Below are 27,089 nucleotides of genomic sequence, written 5' to 3' on the forward strand. Positions count from 1 at the left end.
GCCTCTTCGGGGGATGTGCTGGGTATGTTCGTTCCTTGAGTCCAATCTTTGGTCTGATTGAGGTTTTGCTTTTAGTGATAGCTTTTTTTTTTTGCTTCTACAAGGCAGTAGAAGGTCAGTGGGTGGCATAGTAGTTAGAGCTGCTGCCTTTGGACTCAGAGGCTTGAGGTTCAAATCCCCGATCCTGGTGTAGTGCCTTTGGTCACAATACTCATCGTAAATTTCTCCCGTAAAAATTACCCTGCTGTATAAATAAGTCATGATAAATCATTTTAGAGCAAATGTCAGCTGAATGAATAAATGCTTTCGTGTAAAAATTTACCACGGAGGGGAGTGTGGTGGCGCAGCGGGTTTGGCTGGTGCCTGCTGTATGGTGGGTATGGGGTTTGAGTCCTGCTTGGGGTGCCTTGCGATGGACTGGCATCCTGTCCAGGGTGTTTCCCCTCCCCTTGGCCTTGTGCCCTGTTTTCCTGGGATAGGCTCCAGCTCGCTGCAACCCCTCTCGGTACAAGCGGTCGTCGACGTTGGTTGGTTGGTATTTACCATGGTGAGATATGACTGTTGAAGAGAGCAGACTTTTCACCAAACGGGATCTGCTGAACATCAGTCTGGAAGATCAGTAATATAGGACTTACAACAATAGCAGCGACAGGTAGTGAACAAGGTCATGGTGTAGTCATAGTAACCAGAAGGATGCTGGGCCAGGTTCCACATGGGTCCCTGCAGTTTTAAACTAAGTGGCTGCAAAAGACAGGAACTGTTGGGAAAATTGTTTTGGATAAAAGCTATGTCAATAATAATAGTAGTACGTTAGTGAAAATATTCATATTAGTATCAAAATACCCCCTGCAATATTCATACCATCCAAACTGCAATGTTCCTGTGATTTTTTTTTTCTCTAACCTTTAAAAATATTTTCAGATATTTAAATGTTATATAATCAGCTTTCATTTTGTGTCTTGGCATCTAAGCTCTAGCTGTGAACAGTTGCAGCACACATATTGCCTCTCATTTCAATGCCGCTGTAGGACGAAAACCCAGAGGAAAACTGGCTTAGAGCAGCGCAGCTTTAAAGTGCTGTCATCACGTTATTACTTAATTTATTCATTTAGCAGATGCTTTTCTCTACAGCGGCGTGCAGCGCAGCGTAAACAAAAGTGCGTCAACAGCAGATGAAGAGTTACACACGCGTAATTGTCCAAGCACAGTCAGTGTGTCCGATAACACCGTTTTTACCAGCACGCATCACACCAGTAGCTGAGTACAGAACTGATAGAAAACACAGAGGTAATAATGACATAAGATCCAATGCAAGTTTAGGGATCACGAGAGAATTAGGTCTGAAAGAGATGGGTTTGGGACTCAGCAGCTCTGAGGGACATTGGGAGCTTGGTGTTGCGGTAGCAATCACACTATAGTCCTGTATGCCTGCGCTAAAAAAACAAGTTGGTAAAACAGACTCGCTGCTGCAGGACACTTGGTGACACGTGACGGTGTGGGATGCGGAGATGCACACGCAGCCTCTCTGCAGACCATCACGGCGCTCACGTGTGTCGTTGCGTGAAAGAGTGTCATTTCGGTCGACCCTCTCCCATCTGGCTCGCTGCAGTGACCCCTCTGGGGACTTCTGGAGAGCACTTTGATCTCCTCACAGAGTCAGTCCTCGTGTCCATATCATTACAGGCTTCTCATCAGTAATGGGGAGGCGAGTCGGCAAAGGGCCCTGACTGCACCCCCACCCCCCATGTTCTTTCTGGACGCTCGGCTCCCCTCGATGGCAATGCGTGCTCCGTCACTCCTGCCGCTGCTGCCACACCAGGCAGCTCCTTCGTCTTTCATCCGTGGTTGCATGTCAAAGGAAAAACATAATTGGGGAAAGAAAGAAGGTGATTGAATCGGACATCTTTGCTGGGGGCAGGCAAGTGAGAGCAGGCCAAGAGGCACAGAGAGCTGGGCATCGCCATCGCATGGGTTCGTGTAAAGCAGACAGCCATAGACCGCGGTACACTGGAGTACGGTACACGAGTGGGTAGGAACCCATAACTCCAATATCACAAGTGGTGCTCAGGTGTTAAACTGCATGCGGCGGTCTGACAGCACGGGACTGAAAGGGGAAGCAGAAGGGCGGATCCAGGAAGATGATGAGAGAGGTGGAAAATGTGGTGCGGTAAATGTGTACAGTTGACAAAAGGAGCAGTTTCATTGGTGCGGTACAGTAAACTGACTTCAGAACAGACTGATACCATTATTCTCCAGGTTTGAGGGTATAAGAGGACACAAAACAGCTGGGGCTGTCACCTCGCAATCAAAGGACCTGGGTTCGGATCCCAGCTCCTTCTGGAGTACCCTTGATCTTACTCCGAACTAATACAGTAAAAATTACCCTGCTGTATAAATAGGTAAATCAGTGTTAGTATCTCAGTGTTTAAACATGAAACAAGGGAGTCAACTATATAAATGATGCTAATTTTGATTGTAATGTGCAACTCTCAGTACACACACACACACACACACATTTTCAGAACCGCTTGTCCCATACGGGGTCACGGGGAACCGGAGCCTACCCGGTAACACAGGGCGTAAGGCCGGAGGGGGAGGGGACACACCCAGGATGGGACACCAGTCCGACACAAGGCACCCCAAGATAGGATTCGAACCCCAGACCCACCGGAGAGCAGGACTGCAGTCCAACCCACTGCGCCACTGCGCCACTGCACCCCCCTCCAACTCTCAGTATTTCTTTTTAATTCAGAGGCCGCAGTTCTTTCTTTGAACGTATTTCACCTAAATAATTATGGTAATTTGATTTTCTTTGATACCCAGAATGTCTTTAAGCTGTGCCCCTCCCGCGCTGTCTGCATAACTGTTTACCAGTCAATACGACGCAGGGAACGCGACGCACACTCGACCGGCGCCATCCTGCGCGGGTTCCTCAGGGCGCAGCCTCGCGCTGCTCCCGCCATCTGCTCCGCGGACCGTCCTCGTCGCAGGACCGAGAGGCTCCTCGTGGGAGCGGCTCCCGTGCGAAGTCACCATGTGGACAAATGTAAACAGACCATTTTAGGGTCATAATAAGAGAGACGCCCTGAGACTCGGCCGTGCGCAGAATTTTGGTTTTTCGCTTAAGGTCTCGACCTAGGAGGTCCCGTACGGCACGGTATCACGCAGACAGAGATGGGTGCCGGATGGAACTCGGGAGCGGTGTTTGCGGTTTTTCATGTTTCCTGTCGAGTTCTTGCCAGAAAACAAAACGATTAAGAGCATGACAGCGTTCACCTTTTACAGTCTTTACACTCGATTTAAGGCCCCAAGCGTCTCGGTCAGGTCGCTCCCCCGCTGATCTCCTCGGAGTTTAGAACTTTCCCGAGATCTTTGGCTTTGGATGCGGGCAGCGAAGAACAGGAAGACGTTTAAAGTGCGCAGCTCATCCTCCTTTGAGGACCTTGGCTTTGATCGCTGACCGCCACTGATTGACCGTCTCGTGAGAACAATTTTATTTGCGACAGTGTGGTCGACACGATTTACGACATACGGAAAATGTACTGGAAGCGAGACACTCATTGCATGTGTTGCAGCTTGTTTGAGGAACCTTCTGGACTGACCTGGAGGCTGGAGGATGTGCTCCCCACACATGGATTCCGCATCCATCCATCCGTGATCGGTAACTGAAGGGTCACAGTGGTCCAGAGCCTCTCTTTGGACTGTGGGAGGAAAGCCATGTAGACACAGGCAGAGCATGCGAACACCAAACGGACTGAGTGGGGATCGAACCCAGGCTCAGTCACACAGCCCTGGCTGGTTCCAGAAATGCGGTCGCGGTTATTGTTGGGAGGTGAGGTGGAGGAAACACCTCTTTGTAGCGCGAGAGAATGAGCGCGTTACCGCAGTAAGCGTGGTATGAGCCAACAAGTGTGCGGCAGAGGGTTTCTGTGCTGGTCGCTCTCAATCTCTGGGACGGTGGGGGGGCCGAGCTCTACACCTACAGTAAGTATAGTGTGAGGAGGGCAGTGGGGGCTGTTACAGCTGTTTGGATGTACAAGATTTGTGACAGCCCACCCCCCCCTTCAATGCTGTATCAACCACTGGAAACAACCACTGCCATTGTACCTGTGAGTGAGACGCTCCGCCGGTACAGGTGTGCAGGGCGCCTCGGAGCACCTGAGCCGCAGTAATTAATCGGGCTCTAATGTGTGTGGCGCCATCTGCTGCTCGCAGTGGGAACAGGGAAGGAGTTAATGCAGAGATGGACTTACGGGGTGCGGAGGGGCTCCGCAGGGCCTGCAGGGCGCAGAGCCAAGGGCCTGGGGGCGAGCGAGGCGGGGGGCGGGGTGAGAACAGATTTGGTAGCGGCGGTGCGGTGCTAAGGAGGAAGCTGCGCTGCCAAGTCGCTCCCCCCGGCCCCGGGCCATATGGTGCGGTCGGCAGAGCGCTCGATGACCACGGAGCGGGCAGCTGCTCCCCGCCGCACCGCTGCGACTGCGACCGCACCCTCTCTGCGCGCAGCCCCCCTTCGCCACGAAGGGCCGCAGACACTTGGGGGATAACATTTGCTGCACTCCGCTTTTGAGGATCAAGTTTATATGCAATTGATTACTAGTTATTATCAATTTTCTAGTAATTACTTGTCTGTCATTTTGTTCTAAATCAGCTCATGGTGTTTAAATACTTACACTGAATTACCCATTAATACAGATGGGTAATTTTTTTCTGTATCACTTCAAGGTACATACAGTACCCTGCTCAAGGGGACTTCAGCAGGAGGCGGGATTCGAACCCACGCCCTTCGACTTCAAGCGGGCAGCTCTACCTGATTTACAACAGTTGTGCTTCACTGAACTGTGATTTTCCATCTTCTCTCCTGTTTTCATTACAAATCTGAACGGTGATGGAAAATGTCACTAGACAAACGCTGAGCACTTTCATCCACAGTCTGTCATCATTACGAATATTATTGACCGCCATCACAGTAGGGAACATAATAGCTCTGTTCTGTGTTCTCCTTCTGCTGCTGTCTTTGATTTATTCCTCGTGCGGAGACATTAATAAGCCCTCGGAGACTATTAACCACCTCGATTCAGAAGCACGTCCATGAAGACCCGAAAGCCGGAACGTTTGAAGACAGCCGTATGGAACCACATGGAGCCACGATGTTGTTTGCAGGCTCTCCGGCGAATAAATGTTTTCCTTGAACCCGAAACCACAGGTGCCGCCTCCGAGACAAGCAGCGAGTACGCGGTCGTGACCGCGAGGACAGGTTCTGCGCTGTAACGGGGAGGTGATGCTGTCGGCGGCGACGGCCGCGCTGTGCAGGATCTGCAGATGAGTCTCGCCGACGGCGGCCGAAGGGATGATTAGATTTCGACGCTTTTGGAGAACGACTCTCGTCCATTTGAATCTGGCCCCCGGAGCGGAACGCGTTTATGAGCACAAGTCACGGGGAAGAAAAATCAATGCGAAAGCCTAGACCCTCGAAGGTGCCGCGTCTCATTGAAAAGTAATTTAATCTGCCGAGAGCCCAGCCCATTGCGGTGCAGGGACATATGATCGTGGGGGAAATACCTGCTCAGCAGTGTTGCCCTCGTCTAAGGCGGTCCGCTGAGAGATTAGGGTTAGGGGTTCTTTCCACTCCTTTCCGATTGACTCACCGCGTTCAATATTGTCAGTTCGCGCTTGTTTGTGCACCTTCAGTTCCCAGAGATTCACATCACACATGTGAACTCATCGCCGAGCAGGACGTTTCTTCCCCACCAGTCTGCGCTCCTCGCTCTTCTTCGCTTTCTGGACAAGGAGGTCATTTTTACACCATTTATCTGACACTTTTCTCCCAAACATCAGAGTGCGGAGCTACAGCGCACCGATTTACCCATTGATTCAGCAGGGTATTTTTACTGTACCAGGTCAGGGTAAGTACCTTCCTGAGTGGTACTACAGCAGGAGGTGGGGTCTGAACCTCGGTCCTTTGAGTGCAAGTTGGCAGCTCTAACTGCTGCACCCCCTGCTGGCCAAGGAGTGGTTGTCTTCTTCACACGTTTGTGCTTCTCCCCGGTGTCCCTGCAGCCCCCAGACAAGGAGGGCGGTCTCCCGAAGCAGGTGGGCAACAAGACGGAGTGCGGCCTCCTGGGGCTCGTGCTGGAGCTGAAGCGCGACTACCAGCCCATCCGCAACCAGATCCCCGAGGAGAAGCTCTACAAGGTGTACACCTTCAACTCGGTCCGGAAGTCCATGAGCACCGTCATCAAGCTCCCCGACGGCAGCTTCCGCATGTACAGCAAGGGAGCCTCCGAGATCGTGCTCAAAAAGTGAGTGGCGTCTCGACATCCCTGGTGGGGCGGGAGTCCGGCTGAATGCGTGACCGTCCCGACTTGAGAATAACTCCGTGGTTTATGAGCGCTGACTAAAGTTTGCCTCAATTACATGTGCATGTGCATGTATGCCTTTGTCAGATGGTTTTCTCCAAAGCTGTGTGCAACTGAGAGTAAACAAAAGTGCATCAGGAGCAGACAGAGGCCCTAGATCCAGACACGGGATTATTGCAGCCCTGCTTGTTTGCGCCATACAGCTGCTGTCACAGCACACGTGTTGCAGTAGCTCCCTGTAGAAGTGACGCAGGTAGAAGGAAATGGGTTGATAAGAAGTAGTAGGTGGTGAAGGACCAGCTTATGAAGGTTTCGGGAGATCAGGAGAGAAGTGGCTCTGAAAGAGATGGGTTTGAGACCCATCTGGAATGCTGACAGGGACTCAGCAGCTCCGAGGGGCATAGGGAGCTCATTCCACAACACTGGTGGAGGAGAACCTGAGTGGTCAGGTTCTGATGCTGTCGGACGATGGCCACAGTACGCCGGGCTGAAGGAGACGTCCTACGCGCTGTTCACAGTTTGTCGGCCGTTTCTTGTTTGTGCAGCAGAAGAGCTCAGGTGTAGACACGTGTCGTCCTGGGCACAACAGCAGGGTCCTCTGGCTGAGTCCTTTATCCAAGGATACTTAGAACATCTCGGTGTGACACCCCTTTACACTCAGGTTCAACCCTCCATCCCTGTTACCTTCGGTCGGGGGCCAGGCTCTCACTCCTCTGTGCGCCGCGCCCCCCGCAGGTGCTCCCGCATCCTGAACGAGACGGGCGAGCCACGGGGCTTCCGCCCACGGGACCGGGACGAGATGGTGAAGAAGGTGATCGAGCCGATGGCGTGCGACGGCCTGAGGACCATCTGCGTGGCGTTCCGAGACTTCCCGGCGAACCCGGAGCCGGACTGGGACAATGAGGGGGATATCCTGAACGACCTGACGGCGATATGCGTGGTCGGCATCGAGGATCCCGTGAGGCCCGAGGTAAGGAGCCACCCGCCGCCCGTACCGTAGCCGTTCATATCTGTACCGTAGCCATTTATTCATGTGTCCTGCAGATGCTTTTGTAAAAAGCGACACGCAGCTCAGAGGAAACAAAAGGTCAACATCAGTAGATGAGGTTTGGACATGGGATGATGGTGCTCTGTCACTCTGAATTATTGACCGCCTCCATAACGGCGCCATTCCTACGGAGGAAGAGAACGCATCTCAATACATCGCCATCGACCGCACAGCGACCGGAGGTTCAGCCGTTTTTCGCAGGGGTTCCTCGACCTTCCCGCTGTCCAACCCGCACACACCCGGTTTCAGGTGCCCGATGCCATCCGGAAGTGCCAGCGAGCGGGAATCACGGTGCGCATGGTGACCGGCGACAACCTCAACACGGCACGTGCCATCTCCATCAAGTGCGGCATCATCCACCCCGGAGAGGACTTCCTGTGCATCGATGGGAAAGAGTTCAACAGGAGGATCCGCAACGAGAAGGGAGAGGTAGTGTGTGGGACGTGCGTTGGACACAAACGGCACGCGAACAGGACACTTGTGGGATATGAGCGGGACACGTGTGACATGTCCTGCGAGTCGTTCGACACGCACGGAGCGTAATCTTCGGTTTCCGTTCGCCGGCACTTTGTCTCATCGCGCTGTCGCCTGTCTCAGGTGGAGCAGGAGCGCATCGACAAGGTGTGGCCCAAACTGAGGGTCCTGGCGAGGTCGTCCCCCACGGATAAACACACTTTGGTCAAGGGTACGTACGTGGAACATCTCGCGCGGGCCGCGGTTGAGGCTCGAACCGGCGACTGCCGAGCCGGTCCGGGCGACGGCCGTAAAAACGTCGATGCTCTCGGTCCTCAGGCATCATCGACAGCACGCTGGTGGACCAGAGACAGGTGGTCGCAGTCACGGGGGATGGAACCAACGATGGACCGGCCCTGAAGAAGGCTGATGTGGGCTTTGCCATGGTAAGACCCGGTTCTTGGCTTGAGCGCTTAGGAATCTTGGTGGGGATGGGGGAAAAAAACACTTGTTCCTTCTTGTCGTTTTGTTTCCGTGTTAAACTGTTACTGATCCCGACAGCGCGAACGTCGTGCTGTAAAAGCCGTGGAACCAGAGCGCCCCTTAGTGGACAAGCTCACGACACACACGTTCGGGGAATCGGCCAGCCGAACGTGGTCGACGCTCACGCCTGGGAGCGCGCGGCTCCGCTCACGTACCGCCTTTCTGGGTTCACTCTTGCTTTGCTCTGAAGGAGCTGTTCTGGGTTTATTTCTGCTACCATGATGCCAAATATGGTACAAAAATGGTCAAAGGGTAAAAAGAAGATGGAAGAGAGGAGTTCGGAGCTCAACTTACTCTTTATTTATGTGCTCCACTCGCTTGGTTCCACTTTTGTGTTTCTCAGCCCTTGTTCCCTCCTGTAAAACTCTGATTTACCATACTTTACTGCCAACAAGCCCACATTGCCTACAGGACACCGCTCCTAGGAAGGTCCCCCTGAAAGTGGGCTGTGAAAACACAGTAATGCAGCACCAAGAACACTTCCAGTGGGTTAAAGGATTGTTTGTTCGGGACCTCCAACGCATGTATTTCTAGCCCCTCCCCCACGGGGACGGTGTGTTTACCCTTCCCTCGGCCCAGTCTGACAGATGCACGCACTTCGACCTCCGCCCAGAGGCCCCCAGAGGGCAGAGCCAGCACCGCATGGCTCTCGTACAGCTGTGTATCGACCCTGGTAAATCGGTGTTTACTGCACTAAATGTTACATGCCGAGATACATGGAGCATGGAGAAGAGCCTGCAGCAGACACGCACGCGCACACACACACACACACACACGTGCTCATACTGTGTGCTGTGCTAGAATACCAATTCACAGGACTTACCCTTAACCCTTAACCCTTAACCCCTAGTCCTAGTCCTAACCTCTAACCCTTAACCCCTAACCCTTAATCCTCATCCTCATCCTCACCCCAACCCTAAGGTTTCACAGTTGTCTCATACAACAGGACCGGAAACAGCAGAGTATATGAATGGGAATTAGGCGAACTTTGTACCCCAATTTACCATGAGCATACTTTGTGTTTATGCCGCTTGCGATTCCTTCAGTGAACGCACAGAACACACAGCGGAGGCATGCTGACACGCTTTGCTCCCGTGTGAAGGGCATCGCCGGAACCGACGTTGCCAAGGAGGCCTCGGACATCATCCTGACGGACGACAACTTCAGCAGCATCGTGAAGGCCGTGATGTGGGGCCGCAACGTCTACGACAGCATCTCCAAGTTCCTGCAGTTCCAGCTCACGGTCAACGTTGTCGCCGTGATCGTGGCTTTCACGGGGGCCTGCATCACACAGGTGGGCGGAGCTTCGCTTCCGAGGCCGAGCCCCGAGGCGGCTCCCTACGTGCTCAGGAACGCAGGGTGCCTGTGCGCGTGAAGAACGGCGACTTCTGACTCTGTTCCCGTGTCCACGGTTCGAAAGCTCTGTCCTAATGATCCATTGCTGCCGTACAGTGGCTTCCTCAAACTCACTCTTCCCATCTGCCTGCATAGACAATTAATGTCGCATGTAACCGCACTTAAGCTACCGATTTGCCGGTTCCTTCCTGTTTTTGACCGGTGCGGTTCAGGGGCAGAGGAACGCGGTGTACGCAGCGTGTAGTGGAGCGAGGCCGCCGGGCATGACGCACTCACCCTCCCCTTTTCCCACCAAAGGACTCCCCACTCAAGGCGGTCCAGATGCTGTGGGTGAACCTCATCATGGACACGTTCGCTTCCCTGGCGCTGGCCACCGAGCCCCCGACGGAGACGCTGCTGATGAGGAAACCGTACGGACGCAACAAGGCCCTCATTTCCAGCACCATGACCAAGAACATCCTGGGTCATGGAGTATACCAGCTGGTCATCATCTTCACCCTCCTCTTTGCTGGTGAGCGTGAGCTGCCAGGGGTGCGGTCGCTCAGAATTTGCCGTCTTATTTTGGAGTAGGATGTTGACTGAAGCCCCAGAATTGTAGCACAGGATTCATGACCCTGTGATAGTGTATGAGTGATGCAGGGAGAGTGCGTTCCGCTGATGTATGGATGAGTGACCCAGTGTAAGTGGTGTATCTAGCAGTGTAAGTTACCACGGTGAATAAGGTGTGTGGGTTGATAACACTACATAGAGTGTTTGTTGGAAGTCGCTTTGGAGAAAAGCATCTGCTAAGTGAATAAATGTAAATGTAGATGTAAATGACCAAAACCACTGCAGTGAAAAGAAAAAAATTTAGACTGGCTCCTAAATGTGCAAGCAGAACTGGGACAGGAAGTCTTTGACTTTGATTTGTTCGTAACTCCAAGGTACTGTCAATAAAAGGTGTATAATTCACTCCCTCCTCTATATTCTATGAAAACCTCACAAAAATATATAATTAAAAAAATAGCACGTAGCATTATCTGTCCATCATCAGTAACTGCTTATCCGGTGAAGGGTCCCTGTAGTCCGGAGTCCAGAGTCTATCCTAGAAGCAGAGGGCGTGAGTCAGGGTACTGCCTGGGTGGTACTTACTATTATTATTATAACACTTATTATTTTTTTCTTAACTTCAAACTACATTAAAACCAACAGTGATTTGAAACTATTGATAATGGGAAATGTGTCTCGTTACTTCATTGAGCAGATGCTTTTCTCCAAAGCGACTTCCAATGAGCTCTATGTAGTGTTATCAGCCCACATACCTTATTCACCGCGGTGACTTACACTGCTGGATACACTATTTACACTGGGTCACTCATCCATACATCAGTGGAACACACTTTCTGTATCACTCACACACCACAGGGGAACCTAAACAGCATGTCTTTAGACTGTGGGAGGAAACCAGAGCACCCAGAGGAAACCCACAGAGACACAGGGAGAACATGCAAACTCCACACAAACTAAGCAAAGATCGAACCTCTCACACCCACTCACACACTATGGGTGACTTAGAATCGCAAATCCATTTGAACAGTGTGTCTTTGGACTGTGGGAGGAAACCAGAGCACAAGGAGGGAACCCATTCAGACACGGGGAGAACATGTAAACTCCAGACAGACTGAGCGGGGATCGAACTGGCGCCCTCTTGCACCGCCATGGCACCCGCAATCCCAGTAACTGCATTGGAAACACGCACAGTTTTTGCCCCACAACCCAGAACGGTGAAGAGAATCCAACCAAACACAAACGAATAAACCAAAAAATGTTTGTATCTGCGAGAGTTTGTAAGTCGAATGTTTGTAACCGGAGGAGCCAGTGTACGGTGCAGACGGACACATGCAGAAACATTTGCAACGGTCTGTCGCCCACCCAGGCGAGGACATCTTCGACATCGACAGCGGGCGCAACGCGCCGCTGCACTCGCCGCCCTCGGAGCACTACACCATCATCTTCAACACGTTCGTCATGATGCAGCTTTTCAACGAGATCAACGCGCGCAAGATCCACGGCGAGCGGAACGTCTTTGACGGCATCTTCAGGAACCCCATCTTCTGCTCCATCATCATCGGGACGTTCGGCATCCAGGTGCTGCCGACACGCGTGCGCCGTGTGCGATATGGTCAGAGTACCATGTTTCATACCGCACTCTTTCAACGTGTATAGCTGTACCCTCTTGTCCATAGCATGCTGTCAAACCCCCAGCCTAACAGGTCAGATGTCCTGATTAATCTTGATTCCTCAATTGAAATCCCTCTCAGCTGTTGCATATTTTTCATTAGACAGTGCCAGTGTGTTTCTGCCCTGCACTGAAGATAATTTGCCTCGAAACAGCCATCAGGGGGCGCAGTGCCGCAGCGGGTTTCACCTGTGCCTGCTCTCCGGTGGGTCTGGGGTTCGAGTCCCGCTTGGGGTGCCTTGCGACGGACCGGCGTCCCGTCCTGGGTGCGTCCCCTCCCCCTCCGGCCTTGCGCCCTGTGTTGCCGGGTTAGGCTCCGGCTCGCCGCGACCCCGCTCGGGACAAACGGTTTCAGTCATTGCGTGTGTGTGAAACGGACGTCGGCCTCCGTTCGAACCCTTGCGGCCCAGAATGCAGCGACGACAGCTGCGAAACCTGTATTTCGCTGAATGACTTCAATTATTTCACCAAATGAAATCTTTTATAATTGCCTAGTTTTAAAATTGTATTTCTTTTATTATTGCTGTTATCTTTGCGAACGCTCCGATGCCTGTTTCAGATTCTGATCGTGCAGTTTGGGGGGAAGCCGTTCAGCTGCTCGCCGCTGACCATTGACAAGTGGCTGTGGTGTGTGTTTCTCGGCGTGGGGGAGCTCCTGTGGGGACAGGTAACGGACGCACTCGCTGTGATTGCGGCCCCCCTTGTCTTATCGCATGGCTGCGTCAATTTGTGGTCGGGGCAGTAGGGGGCGCAGTGGTTAGCGCTCTCTTCCAGTCGAAGGACCTGGGTTTGAGTTCTGCCATAGTAGCCTTGATAAAGGGAGTTCCTCTAAACTGATAGAGTAAAAACGTACAGACCCAGGTGTATAAATGGGTAAATCAGTATAAGTGGCTTAACGTAAAAACCTTACACTTTAAGTAGCTTTGCAGAAAAGTATCATAAACTTGTCACGGTTATACGATAATTAAGAGGGTGTTTAATGACCAGGTGATATCGACGATACCCAACAACAAGCTGAAGTTCCTAAAGAGGGCGGGGCAGCTGACGCAGAAGGACGAGATGCCCGAGGAGGAGACCAACGAGGAGAACGAGGAGATCGACCACGCCGAGAGGGAGCTGCGGCGAGGCCAGATCCTCTGGTTCCGAGGCCTCAACAGGATCCAGACGCAGGTACGGCTCACCTGTCCGCTCCGTGCGGTTCCGCAGGTTACGGGGCTTAGTGACCGCAAGCGTACGAGACGTGAAACGTGTCATCAGAAGGGGAACAAAGAAAAGCTTGGGGGTCACCTGTGTGGGGTCACCTGTGCTGAGATACCTGTGCGGGATTAATTCGCAGGATTACTTGTGTAGGATTACCTATGGTGGGTTTACTGTGTTGGGTTTACTGTGTGGAGTTACCTGTGGGGGGATTACCTGCGGAGACTCACCTGTGTTGGGTTACCTGTCTCTGTCTCTGTGTTCGACTGCTTACGCTGCTTCGCTGTTCCCAGAACGCCGCATAAGAAAATATGCGAAATCCATCCTTTCATGTGCGGGAAATGTCGTGTTCCGTGTACAGTAACGGAAAATTTCCATTGTCGTTTGTCTAGCAGGTGTTTTCTTTCTTTCTTTCTTTCTTTCACACGGGACCTGCAGGTAAATATTAGCTTTTGTTCTATGTGATCCTGCAATAATTTAGTGTGATGCTGCTGTGTGCGATGTTCACGGCGCTGTGATGTGAATCCAAAACATCCCTCGGTACGAGATGGGTCGGCCCCGGTGCGGCGGAGGGCCCCGCGCACCCCCCCCCCACCCCCCAACCCCCGTAACTGACACAGCCGCAGGTCACGGAACCGCGTGTGGAGCGCTGGAGCCGCCCTTCGCCTCGCCGAGGACTGTCTGAGCCAGCTGGACGGTCCCCCTCCCAGTCCCGTATCCCTGTCCCCCGCCAGGATGCCGTCTCTTGTCACCTGGTCAACGTGGCGCTGCGGGACGTTCCCGCTGCCACCCCTGCCCGCTCTGAGCTGCCTGTCTCGCTCTCTCCCCACTGCAGATCGAGGTAGTGAACACGTTCAAGAGCGGGACGTCCTTTCAGGGGGCGCTGCGGCGCCAGTCGTCCACCACGAGCCAGAGCCAGGACGTAGCCAATGTGTCTAGTCCCACTCACGTGTCTGTGTCCAATGCCCTCCCCTCCCCCACCGGCATCGCTGCCGCGCCGCCCGGCCGTGAGTCACACGCCTTTGTGTGTGTGTGTGCGTGTCTGCGTGTCAGAGATGCCAGCTGCCGTAGATCACACCCACCCGGAGCGCACCCCGCGGGCCGCGCCCCCGTAGACCGAGCCCTCTGGAGACTGCCAGCCCCCCCCAAGCGCAGTGCGGTTTTCTCATGCCGTGTTGAACGTTACGCTCCGCCTGTGTTCATGGGCCTTTCCTACTTTGTGTTTATTTTTTTTTTATCCCTCCCAGATTTAGTTAAGTTTTTCCCTCTTTTGGCAGAAAGACGGTTGGCCGAACGGTCGGCTAGAGACGCACGGCCTCCATTTTTACTGCTTTGCTTTGTGGTTACGGTCGTCCCTCCTTGAACGTATTTAATCTACGTATTAATTTCATAGCTGTCCTTCTGCACTGGTGTCTTCAGTGAGCAATAAAGCCATAATCAGCCACGATGGCAATTTAACACCGCAGCTCAAGAGCAAACAAATAAAGTTATTTGTAAAATATGAAGGTTTTACATTTTTACCGCCGTTGTAGTGTGAAAAGTGGATTAAGATAAATTTCATATCTGACCATGGTCAGGGTAAACGAAACACTTTTTACTACCTCTTCACCCCCCCCCGTGTTTCTGCGGAAGTGTTGTAAGGCGAAAGGGCGAAGGGAGAACTATGACCACCAGGCTGAGGTCATGCTGCAGCGTGCTGATGGCGACCGCTGGTGACTGCTGGCAACCGCCGGTGACCGCCGACGACCGCTGGCGACCACTGGCATCTCTGAACACACGTCTTTGCTTTTCCGCCTCTTTATTCACACTGCCATCATCTGTTGTGCTGCAGCGTGTGTCGCGCCTCCGGACGGAGCTTCCTCTGTGTCTCAGTGTGCGCTGTTTGTTTCCCCAGAGTGCTAAAGAGCCCTGGACTCAGGGTCCCGCCACAGGAGGGCCGTTCAGGTCGGGACCCCTTCCCTTGTCTCACATGAGTGTGAACTAACTTGCCGGTGACAAACCCAGCCTGGGTAAACATTCAAGTATAAGGCATCGAGGTTCCGTGCGCTCGGCGCTCAGCGTCTGTCTGTGTCCAGCGTCCACGTGTTAGACACGGACCGGAGGTGGACGGTTCGAGCGAAGGGCAGCAGGGGTCTATCGTGTATGTGGGGGAAATGGAGCAGAGTCTTGCTCTCCTCTTCTCCTCCATCCTCCATCACGTCTGGAGCGTCCTCTGCCGGACCGCTCGGTGCCCTCCGGCTGCTCGCCGGCGACCGCGCGCTGACCGTCCCTGTGGCCGACGCCCTCCACCTTTTTTGTCCTGGCGTTCAATTCTGTCTCGCATCCAATTTGATCTTTGTTTTTCTTTGTACCATTCTGTTTGCCATATTTCTCTGCTACGCTGTGTCTTCTGCAAAGCCTCGTCGTTGTGCGCAGCGCGAGTCAGTGTGTTACCGTTACTCGTCCGCGTCTTGGCGAAATGGGCCGACTTTCAAAACCTCTCTTGTTAATGTGCTTCGTATGGGTTGTAGCGAAGTGCGGGAACCGGGGCACGATGAATGAAGCATGTGCAGAAAAACTGAAATACACAGTGAAATAGTTTTATTAAATAAACGTAGAGACTGTACATTTTCAATTAATTTTAATTAAAATATATTTTAACAAATGATAATCTCTCACACACACACACACACACTTTCTGAACCGCTTGTCCCATACGGGGTCGCAGGGAGCCGGAGCCTAACCTGGCAACTCAGGGCGTAAGGCTGGAAGGGGAGGGGACACACCCAGGACGGGACGCCAGTCCATCGCAAGGCACCCCAAGCGGGATTCGAACCCCAGACCCACCGGAGAGCAGGACCAGGTCTAACCCACTGCACCACTTTGCCACTACACCCCCCCCCCCCACCTGATAATCTGTTTTTAAAAAAAACTAAATTTTTTTTAAGAGAAATGGAGCAAAAGTAAAAGTTGGTCAGCAATTGGCGTTAAATAGGCGCTTGTGTAGAATCATATTTTTATTTTAATTAATTTTGTTTTAATATTAACATAGCTCACAGTTTATAAAATGTTTTTTAAAAATGTGAGCTGTATTTATTTATTATAGCTATAGCTGAGATTTTTACAGAACCTCACCAGGAAATAGACCGAGGGAGGTCAGCATTATGAAGCTTTGACTTTTGTGGCTTAGGGAAGAAAAGTAACGTTGGAGTTACGAACAAAACATGTTACAAACAGAATTCCGCTCCCAATTCTTTTTCACAAGTCGAGGAGCCAGTTTTTTCGTAATGTTTCAATTACGTGTAGAGTAACGCATGGAAAATATGTTAAACCAGAGGTATCTTTCAATTTTATAGAAATTTCCCCGATCGGTAGCTTTTTAAAGGAGTGCGGTTTTAACAGTACTTTCGGAAATAATATAGATAATGTTGCCGTGATTTAATATATCCAATATATTAATTTCATTAGAAGTTCAGACAACAAAGAAACGTTGGGCCTATACTTGAGTGTTTATGCAGATGTGCATGGTGTGAAGCTTGTTGCAGGAGCCGTGAGAGCCGGTGCCAAGCTTCACCGTCCAGCCCTTTGTACGTCTGTGTGTGCGTGTGTGTGTGTGCGTGTGTGCGCGCGCGCGCATACGCGTCTCCAGTCTTGTGCTCTTGTTCCCCGTAGCCGCGGAGGTTCTAATGCGGTGTCGTCCACAGCTGCATGTCCCGTGGGCTTCTGAGCTTGTGGCTGAGGTGCCGTGCGGTGCATCGCTGGCCTGCCTGTGCGCCGCTCCACACATCCTGTGCTGCTGCGAGTCCTCATGGATGTGTGTTTGTGTGTGTGTTTGTGTGTGTGTCCCCCTCTCTGTGTGTCTAAAACCTAACCCTTTCCTCCTCCTTACTCACCACTTGACTTCTCCAACCTGCATGGATTTTTACCCTGCTTTTGTGCCTCTAGGTACCGGCACACTGGACCTTAGCGGGTGTGCTGTGCCCAGCGCTGGAGTACACTAGTCCCGTGTGTGTGCGCGTGCGTGTGTGTGTGTGTGTTTACTGAATTCCACTCCCCACTAGTGTCCCAGTGCACGCCAGCAGAGTTGTGTTTAGCCCCCGAGGTGCCGTGACCGTGGGCGTTTCCTCCTCACCCAACGCAGCGCTCTGCGGTCCTGGCCCCGCCCCCCGTAACCGGCTGCGGTTGTGTCTCCGCAGATCCGCGTCGTGAACGCGTTCCGTAGCTCTCTCTATGAAGGCCTGGAAAAGCCGGAGTCGAGGACCTCCATTCACAACTTCATGACTCAGCCCGAGTTTAGGATAGAGGACTCGCAGCCCCACATCCCGCTCATCGACGACACGGACGCGGAGGAGGACGCGGCGCTGAGGAAGCAGCGGAGTCCGCCGCCGTCGCCCAACCGCAACAACAACGCCATCGACAGCGGCATCAACCTGAGCACCGACACCAGTAAATCCGCTGCCTCCTCCAGCGCGGGCAGCCCCCTCCACAGCCTCGAGACCTCCCTGTAGCCCCTACCCCCCGGGGGCGAGACGGACCGCAGCCTCCGCGCGCAGCGAGGCCCGGGGGCTAGGAGGCGCTCGCGCTCGCGCGCCGCTCGACGAGCACCGGCTCGCAGCCCTCCTTCCTTCCAGCAGCGCGACGAGGAAGGAAGCGGAAGTTGCTGCTCGTGGACTTGGAGAGCCATGAAGGGACTGCTTCCCCTTCCTAAGAGCAACGTCACTATACTATGAATAGTTCAAATAATAACAATAACAATAATAGTAATAATAAAGAACTATAACTACTCCTGCATGAATGTATATTACCCTCATTTTTTTTTTCATTTAATTTTGATTTTGATTTTTTTTTTTTTCTCCTTTGGACTTGATTTGATTTTGGTGGGAAGTGCTGTGGACTGATCATACTTTAAGACGGCTTATCCGATTCGCTGGTCTCTGGGTTTCCTGTGCGGCATGTACTAAAACTGTATAGATTTATTTGATTAATAAAATGGAAAAAGTGTAATAAGGTTGCAGGACTCAACTTGCACGGTAGATTTGCGCCTCTCGGAAGAAGTCGACTCGTAACGATACCAACAGAGTGTGCGGTGCTGCTTGAAAGTATGCGAAGCCCTTGCGTCCCTTAGTTTTACCACGGAATGGGCATTTAATGAGAATCGGTGTTTCTCATGTGACAAAATGACCAATTCCACATGTTGCTTTAGAGGAACTCGTGCGTGTGGTAGAAACACGCAAGTGGTGTACGTGCAAAAATAAGCGAATCCCAAGTCGAGTTGGTTAAACCAACCAAGGAGGTAAGTAGAATCGGGGTGTAAATCGTAGTCATTTATTCATTTTTTGAGTTTATTTCAATATTTTATGTATTTTTATTATTTATGGCCATCCTTACAGGGTTCACATACCTTCAAGCGGCACCCTCTCTCTGTGTCTATATGCATATGTATATATACGTACATATGTATATGTATGTGTGTGTGTGTGTGTGTGTGTGTGTGTGTGTGTGTGTGTGTGTAGACAAAAAGACACACAGGAACACAAAGTTTAACTTCTCTGTTTGTCGGCATGCTGCCTGGTCTCTGCTACAATGGCTTCCTTTAACTTATTTATGTCCTAAAGAGAATGTAATTTGTTTACAAAACCCATAGATACTTCCCGGTTTATTCGTAGGCTTCGGAACTTCATACTTCTGGTGTAGTTGGATGAGCTCAAGTTCTGGAGCACCTCTGTTAACATTGGACTGTAGATGTTATTACAAACAAAGTGTGTGCTGGATCTGCCTGCTATTTTTGTTATATATTGTAGATATTTTTAGATGACAAAAAAAACACCGAAATATTACAGGATATATAATTAATGTGGCATCTTAGTATTAACCGATTGTTGGGATCAACTCCGAGTGGCTCTGTTGTGTCAAGACAGACACGATAAGGACGAAGAGTTTTTTTTTTTTCTTTCTTTTTGTTCGTTTCGTTTTTGTTTCAATGCTTGAATTCTAATTCATTTGAGGTGAGCCTCAAAATCAGGAGCTCCGTTCAGGACTGATTTAATGAACTACAGACTGATTTATCTACTATATAACTGCTTGTTTAACAACTGTTTTAACTTATGTGTGACCATCACAGGCTGCAATGAATTTATAATATTAGAAACAACTGCAAACTAAGTTATATTTGGCTTATCTATATGGAAATCAAAAGTTGTGTTAAAATATTGTGATATTGTGTTGATTCTTTTTTTTTTTTTGTTTTTTTTTTTTTTATTATTTAAAAATTTGTTTCCTTAAAACAGAAAAAACGACACACCCGCTTCCTGGGCTGGTGGAATTCTGAACAACTGAAAAACAAAAACAGAATGTTGCTTTTTTTTTTTTTTTAAAAAAAAAAAAAAAAAAAAAAAAAAGAAATAATAATCCTTTTCTGCACTATCTGGATATGAATGAAATTCTGTGGTGTATACTTAGATGTGCTTTTTGTGTGTTTTTAACCGAGCTTGTCTTCCTATGTCACTAAATATACTCTAGCATCCCAACAGTATTCACTAGTCGTTAGCTATTTATTACGCTTTCCAAGTGAATGGCGGAGCTGAGGGTGCGAACGGAAGGCCGACTTACAGCACGATCTCGACTGGCCTCGGATAACACTGTAATATTGAAATATCGTTATCATTGCTGATTCAGGCCTGCAGGGAAGCGTGGCGGGATATACTCAATATGCAAGCTTACCTGTCCAGTTTTTCTACTCGGAAACCAGTATCTCGACCTGTTTTGTTATTTTTAAATTTCATTTTGACCGTTGTCCCCTGTGTGCATCAGTTCAGCTTCGTTCCTCACGGATATCACATGAGGTCGACCGGTGATCTCAGTAAAGATCGCTGGAAAGACTCTTTCCACAGGACCGGTCTCACTTTTCTCTTGCGAAATCTACCGTAAATGATATCTTGTGATGCTCCGTTCTTGTAATTTTTGAGCAATTTCTAGGCAAATTCAGCCGAAGCTCTGAGACCGTTCGGCTTTAAAAAAACGAATGGTAATATTGAAGCTGTTCTTCTTTTAATAGCTGGTAATTTTCATTGGAGATGCACGTCCGTTTTGGCTAATATGCACAGGGAAAATATACATTTGATGCAGATTTTTTTTTTCTTTTTGTTTCTACGTCAGATTAGATCATTTCCACATCTCCGGTACAGGTCAGGTATTCTGCACAGAGTGCTCATATTGTTGAGCAGTCATAAAAGCTGTTTAAACATACGTGACTAATAGATATAAATAATACAAATATATGTTAATAATACTAATACTAATAATAAAACCAACATTTCTTGCAATATTTGAAATGCTTCTATGTACTGTACTTAGCAGCATGCATTTTGTGGAACAAAGTAAAAGACATAACTTGCCGGTGGAAAACCTGGCATTCTTTCCATGTATGGGTAAATGATGTGTTCATCCTTTTTGTTTTTATGAATTTTTTATCTATACAATAACTGTAAATAAAGAACTCAATGTCTTTGTTCATTTAATACTATGCAAAACGTCACGCTTCCTGATTGTTACCCACCTACTCTAGAGTGTGTTGCTGGAATGTCTGGTCGCGGCACCCGCTTAAACCATGTGATGTAAATGACTTTGAAGTTTGAAGAAAGCGGCAAACTGTGACTCTTGCTGCTTTACTGTCTGTACAATAACTCCAGACAGAAACGCCAGTGAATAAGAAATAAACGAAACGGGGGAAAAAATAGCTCAAAATAAATTTCCCAGAGCAGCATGAACCTGGAATTTTCCTTGAGCGGTGTAGCATGTGTGTGCTGTTTCCTTTGGTCCTCGGGATCCCTGCATGTGTGTCCAACAGCAGGGCGTGAGCACACAACAGCCTGGTTCGTGCCTCCAGCATGTTCAGTTTCATGGTATATGTGCGCATGTGGAAAAATGCTCTTTTCACTATCCGTGTTCCCTAAAAAATAGAAACGGACAGTGGGTTGCAGCGTCTTGGGGGACGCACCCAGTGAGCAGAAGGTTGTTGGTTCAAGTCCTAGAGGGGTCACACTGTTGCGCCATTTACTTGAATGTCATTGATATAAATGGGTAAAGAGAAAAACTAAACTGTTTCAAATGTGAGCTGCATGAAATGTAAAGTCACTTTGGAGAAAAAGTGTTCATTATACTAATAATAAAAGCAATACACGCCTGCATCCGGGAGCTATGCGATTAACAGCACGATTTACTGAAAAATATTTGTCGTAAAGGAGGATTCAGATGTAGTGAGTGACAGTAGTTTTTCTCAGTAAAATTTTTTTTTATTTTTGCTTTTGTGGATTTTCAGCACTGTCGGCAGCAGGCTGTTTTTTTTACCCTTTTTGTCACTATATTTGATATACTGGCATTATATGGGGGTAATATATCTTTTCCTCTGTGCATTACCATGCATACAACAAGCCTGTATTGTGAAACCTTTTTTTTTTTTTTTTTTTTTAACAAAGTTTAACTGCAAAATCAAACAAGGAGAAAAATTATGCATTTCTGCCTAAATTGTTTGACAACAAATTCACAAACAGAATGAACTCGTGGGTGTGACAAAATATAACTGTTTCTAAACGTCAGTGCAGAGCTATAATGTTTACTTGTCTTTGCCCCCAGAAACATACTCACTAAAACCATAATGGAGATATAGGCAGGTTATGGTACGGTATAATACGGTAAGTTCCGTCCAGCTGGCTTGTATTGGTATCATGCTAAGGGAGGGTAGGGGATGGTTAACCGTTGCTTTCTTCACCTCATGTCTATGGGTCGTGAACACAGGCAGAACATGCAAACTCCATACCGACTGAAGCTGGATGAGGTTCTTTGCCCCAGATTTCAGAAAAGTTCAAATATTTTATAAAATTCAGATGCTTCCCCGCAGAAATCGATCCGCTTGAATGGTGTGCTTGTTGTCCACAGTGAAGCACAGAGTAACTGAGGCTGTGCACTCACGTGATGTTTAGTAAACAGGGAAACATTCAGATTACGTACAATTACAAAATACTATAACACCAGTCAGTGTCTCTTTCTCACACTTTGACAGAATGTTCAAAATAAAGTTTTTATTTATTTATTTTTTTTAAAGTTTACACTCCTGCTGACAAGCAAATGATTTTCTTCATCACCTTTGTTTTCTCAGTTAAGGCCAGAGCATTTAACCTCTAAGGTTCAACGAGTTACATATAGCATCTATTAATCCTTATCTGATAGGCAGCGAAAAAGGCAGAGTACATATAAAAAGTAATTTCACCAAACTTTTTTGTGTTTTATTGTTTTACAACACAGAATTAATGTATTTAAATATGTTATTTTGACACTGATCAAAATACTCATTAATGTCAAAGTCATTCATCATTGGCATCCATCAGTCTAGAAAGACCATGGAATTGCTCCTTGATTTTGTCCACTTCACGGTGGTTTGCATCGCCAGCCATGACTGTGAAAATGTCAAAGTACACTTGTACAAATCAATTCTGACTTAAGAACAAATACAAAATATAAAATAATTAAGTGCATAAGTATTTGCACCCTTTACTATGGCACACCTAAATCAGCTGTGTTGCAAGTAATTGCTTTTAGAAGTCCATAAATTAAATTGAGATTACCTGTATGTTGTTAAGGTGATTAATGTGATTTTAGGAAAAATACACATGTGGCTAGAAGGTCCCACAGGTGGTTAGTCAAGTTCCTAACAGAAGTGGCATTATGAAGTCAAATGAATGCTATAAATGAGGTTGTTGAAAAGTCTCAATCAGGGGAAAGATACAAGATAATTTAAGACACAATCACTATTGCAATATGGTAAGTTAATCATTTAAAAAAAAAAAAATAAAATATATATATATATATATATATAGCAAAACTATAAAACTGATTAGTCACCTATCCCCAGACTGAACATTTGAGTGTGATGGATGATGCAAGTCAGAGAGGCCTATATCATCTCTGAGGGAGTTAATATTTTATATCTTAAATGTATGATACTAGAGAAAAACCTGCTTGGGTGCTTCCCCAGTCTCAGCTCTATGGGGTGCTGTAGTGGGAGAAATAAAGCTGCTGTTGAAATAAACTTATGATATCATGGCTAGTGTTTGCTGGTGCTACCACCTCAAGGAGCAGTCCCCATGCTGAAAACCAGACACCATTACGGGATCCACTGTAAGACACCTGGGCCAAGCATTTAAAAAAATCTGCATTGTGGAGATATGGCTGCTCATTACAGATATCCAGCATGATTCAAAGGAATGCAGAGCAAAAGTGAAAATTGAGGTTGACTCAAATTGTGCAATGAGGTAAGCTGCTAAGCAGCAGAAGGTCTCTGACCATGGAGGAGAGGTAATGCTATGCTGGGGCAGAATGTATTTTTGCTAGAGTGCCTCTAACTCTTTGGGGGTCCTGTATTGCACAACCTTCTTGTATACATAGAGCCACCCATCTAATTGCATAAGGTGTAAGTAACTGTGCCACTCATTTACTTTTTTGTTGCACTTAGGATGAATATGAGAAAAGCCTTTATATACTCTTATGAAGCAGGAAACTTTTTCACATGGCAAGGGCTTGGAAGGTCCCATGTGTACTGTATGATTGGCATCACCTAGTCCTTTATTGAGTCAGGTGTTGTGCAGATGTAGATAGTACTTATCACCCTCCAGGTGAAGCTGTTTCTCTTATTTCATTAAAGTTAAACCCCATTAGTCTAGAGTAAACCCAGTTGGTTTGCCATGACCCAGTGTTTTCTAAGGGTAAACTGTGTGTACAAGGTTGTCTTATAGCACCCTGTAGAGGTGCATCCATAGACACCCCAAAAGCAGACTTACCTCTGCAGATTTCTAACAACTTACTAAATGTTTTAGTAAGGTGCAAGCTTCAGAACTCCCACATGTCACACATGGAGTTGTACTTGGTATTACTCCTCCACAATGAAATGTGTACCCACTGAACAGGAAGCTATGGAGGCTTGTGTCTAAGGCTTCAGAAAGGGGGACCATTGTGTGGTCCAGAAGTCTTGCATAAGTTGCATTTTTCTTTTTCTTAAATCAGAAAAGTAGGTTGGTGGTTGTAGCAAGCTTCAGCCTGGGAAAAACCCCCATTAAAAAGACTATGAGCTGCACCTGGGAGTAATTTAGTAAAAGGATAACAAGCTCATGTATAGCCAATTTCCCAAAAAGAACCTTGAAGTATCAGTAGGGCGGTAAAGAGAGATGAGGGAAAGCTTTGGTTCATGACTGGGTCGCTTTGATTGGCTTTCATCTATTTATGGTTTTGTGTTCTAGTTGTATCGACTTTTTGTTTGCTTCTCTGGTCGTCGGTGTATGTGTGAGGAAGGGAGGAAGGCTCCTTTCAGCACTTCTCTGGGGTACTACAAATGCTTGGTTATGCCTTTTGGTCTGCTGAATGCACCCTCTGTCTTCCAGTGTTTTGTGAATGAAATGCTCTAGGATGTGGTAAATCAGTTTGTGTTGGTTAATCTGTACAAATTCTAGTCTTTTGTTGTACTTTGAAGATCATGTAAGATATGTATGGATAGCTTTACAAAGGGTTTCAGAATAAGCTATACATAAAGTGAGGAGAAAAAGAGTTGATCTTATGGTTTTGTCACTGAGCAGTAGAAATGGATTGTCAGTAAATTTTTGAATCAGCTTGATCCTTTGCCTTTTTTCGACTCTCGAACTTAGCTGAAGAACATTTATTTGGTTGTCAGAATTGCAACTGAAGAGCTATTCCCTGAGGTTCCTGTTATTCCTGCACTTACCGCAAGAGGGTAATATTCAGCTGAGAACAGGAACTGCTCAGTGAAGACTCCAGATTGGACAGTCTTGCTGCTTTCATACTTGTATTAAGTTATTACTTTTACTGCAAAATACACAGACATCTGAGACGTGAAGGGCAAACAAAGTCCCCAATTTAAAATTCCTTGCAATGTTGTAGCACTGAAAGCAAACAATGGGATGGTGCAGCAGGGCAGAGTGCATAGAGCTGTCATCTTGCAATAAAAGGACTTGGGTTCAAGTCCTACTCCCCACTTCAGTACCCTTAATCTTAGTACTCACCCTGGACTGAACAAAAATGACCCAGCTGTATAAATGGGTAACAGTGTGAGTAGCTTAGTGTACAAACCTCACACAAGTCACCTTAGAGGAAAGTGTCACTTAAATAACTGAATAATACATGCATAACCAATAGTGTCTCCCCTGGCAGTGATTAGTAAGCCCCCGTACTGCTGGTAACTCCTCCCTCCAGCTGTTCATCAGTTGCTATGTATGTATTCAGCAGTGGCCGCAGTTCACTGTCCTCTTTCAAAGTCCATCTGCATTCACACTAAAATAGCTACTGTAGGAGTGTATGTACACTGATAGGTGATACCAGCAGGTGTTTTACCAAAAAGTGTGAACATGTCCTAATCACCATGCTTTCGTGAACGTCGGAGCCGTGATACAAGCCTGTGCGGCAAAGGCAGCGCATCCCCTGAATCCTGCCGATGAGGAAAATAAGCAGAGAAAATATTTCTAATGCTACACAAGACAGACTAATGACTCTCAAGCTTTAAAGGGTTTCTCCATCCCCCGAGCAGAGATTGTGGGCTGAAGGATTTTCTATTCATCTTTCATGATAGTGATATGAACACATCCTTTAAAAACAATGAAAAATAAGGGGGATTAAACAAACTGTAAAGCCTCCTTGTCTAATAACATTGGTGACATGTGTGTGTATCTCAATGCAGGGACTGAGGACAGAAAATGGATTAAGGCTCTTATTGCTTCACGTGTCACATAACAGGCTTGAATATTCACTAATAAGCCATTTTACAAAAGTGTCACAATTTTAATGACATTCATTGGGACATGTGAAAAAGCTCCAGAAAATATTGTTTATGGTTTTGTGTTGGCCTCAACCTAGCTCTGATAAATATAGCTATGATGGGAGTGCCTCTGTGTTACAGTATCCAGGGGATGCAGTGGTTGGAGATGCACAATGGTTGGAATCCTACCTCCTGCTGCAGGACCCTTGATCCAGGTAGCTACCCACAATTGATCCAGCAAAAACTACCCCGCTGTATAAATGGGTAAATCACAAATTGCTTTGGAGAAAAATGTCAGCTGAATATATGAATGAGTTGGGATGTGAAATGACATTTCCAAAAAAGAAGGGTACCTAATTTGCTAAGAAAATCAAACTCCCTACTGATTTCATACAAAGTTTTTTTTTTTTCTCCATCCAAATCCACACGTTACTTATTGAGTCACATTGCTGTTTTACAACAGTTACCATGGTCGTGGCTCATCCCATGATGCAAAGAAACATTGAGCATGCTCACTGCATGCATTAACAAGGCCCATTTTTCTTTCACACTTCTTGCTGTCAGCTGCGGCTCATTTGCATCATACCGGGAGGCGTGTGGCCGTGCAGGGCCAGCGCTGCAATGGGCCACCTCTCGGACCCGGGGCTCGCGGAAAACCACAGCCATTCCACTTTGTTTTTGTGGGAAAGCTGAGCTTCTCAGCCAGGGGCTGTGTGTTTGGGAGCCTCACTGGGGGTCAAAATTAGTGCAAGACAAATGATCAGAACAGAGGTTTTGTAAAGAAACACACACACACACACACATTTTCAGAACCGCTTGTCCCTTACAGGGTCACGGGGAACCGGAGCCTACCCGGCAACACAGGGCGTAAGGCCGGAGGGGGAGGGGACACACCCGGGACGGGACGCCAGTCCGCCGCAAGGCACCCCGAGTGGGATTCGAACCCCAGACCCACCGGAGAGCAGGACTGTGATCCAACCCACTGCACCACCGCACCCCCACTTGTAAAGAAACAGGTTTGATCAATAAAATATCCCCCATTCTGTATGACAGATGAGTGGTAGTGATGATATGGAGCACGAGGGCAGTACTGAGCGACTCTTTGCAGCTGGAAGTGGACAAGGC

The 27,089-nt window shown here is 48.3% G+C and overlaps 1 protein-coding gene across 8 annotated transcripts in view; it reads left to right on the top strand.

Annotated features, from left to right (window-relative positions):
- The window catches only part of atp2b2 (ATPase plasma membrane Ca2+ transporting 2), a 113,801-nt gene extending 92,465 nt beyond the window's left edge, over nt 1-21,336 (top strand). For 5 of the 8 annotated variants that reach the window (XM_029247792.1, XM_029247791.1, XM_029247795.1 and 2 more), the window contains 11 exons: nt 6,058-6,299; nt 7,092-7,326; nt 7,654-7,833; nt 8,002-8,089; nt 8,197-8,303; nt 9,503-9,694; nt 10,054-10,267; nt 11,672-11,883; nt 12,534-12,641; nt 12,962-13,144; nt 17,347-21,336. In XM_029247792.1, coding sequence (XP_029103625.1) covers nt 6,058-6,299; nt 7,092-7,326; nt 7,654-7,833; nt 8,002-8,089; nt 8,197-8,303; nt 9,503-9,694; nt 10,054-10,267; nt 11,672-11,883; nt 12,534-12,641; nt 12,962-13,144; nt 17,347-17,658 — 2,073 coding nt within the window. In that variant the 3' untranslated portion in view covers nt 17,659-21,336. Of the gene's footprint in view, nt 1-6,057; nt 6,300-7,091; nt 7,327-7,653; nt 7,834-8,001; nt 8,090-8,196; nt 8,304-9,502; nt 9,695-10,053; nt 10,268-11,671; nt 11,884-12,533; nt 12,642-12,961; nt 13,145-14,006; nt 14,179-15,065; nt 15,116-17,346 lie in introns of all 8 variants that reach the window. The other 3 variants (XM_018744577.2, XM_018744578.2, XM_029247796.1) reach the window with 2 other exon arrangements.
- The last annotated feature ends 5,753 nt before the right edge of the window (nt 21,337-27,089 follow it).

This window comes from Scleropages formosus, chromosome 22 (assembly GCF_900964775.1).
Source record: "Scleropages formosus chromosome 22, fSclFor1.1, whole genome shotgun sequence".
Lineage (NCBI taxonomy): Eukaryota > Metazoa > Chordata > Actinopteri > Osteoglossiformes > Osteoglossidae > Scleropages > Scleropages formosus.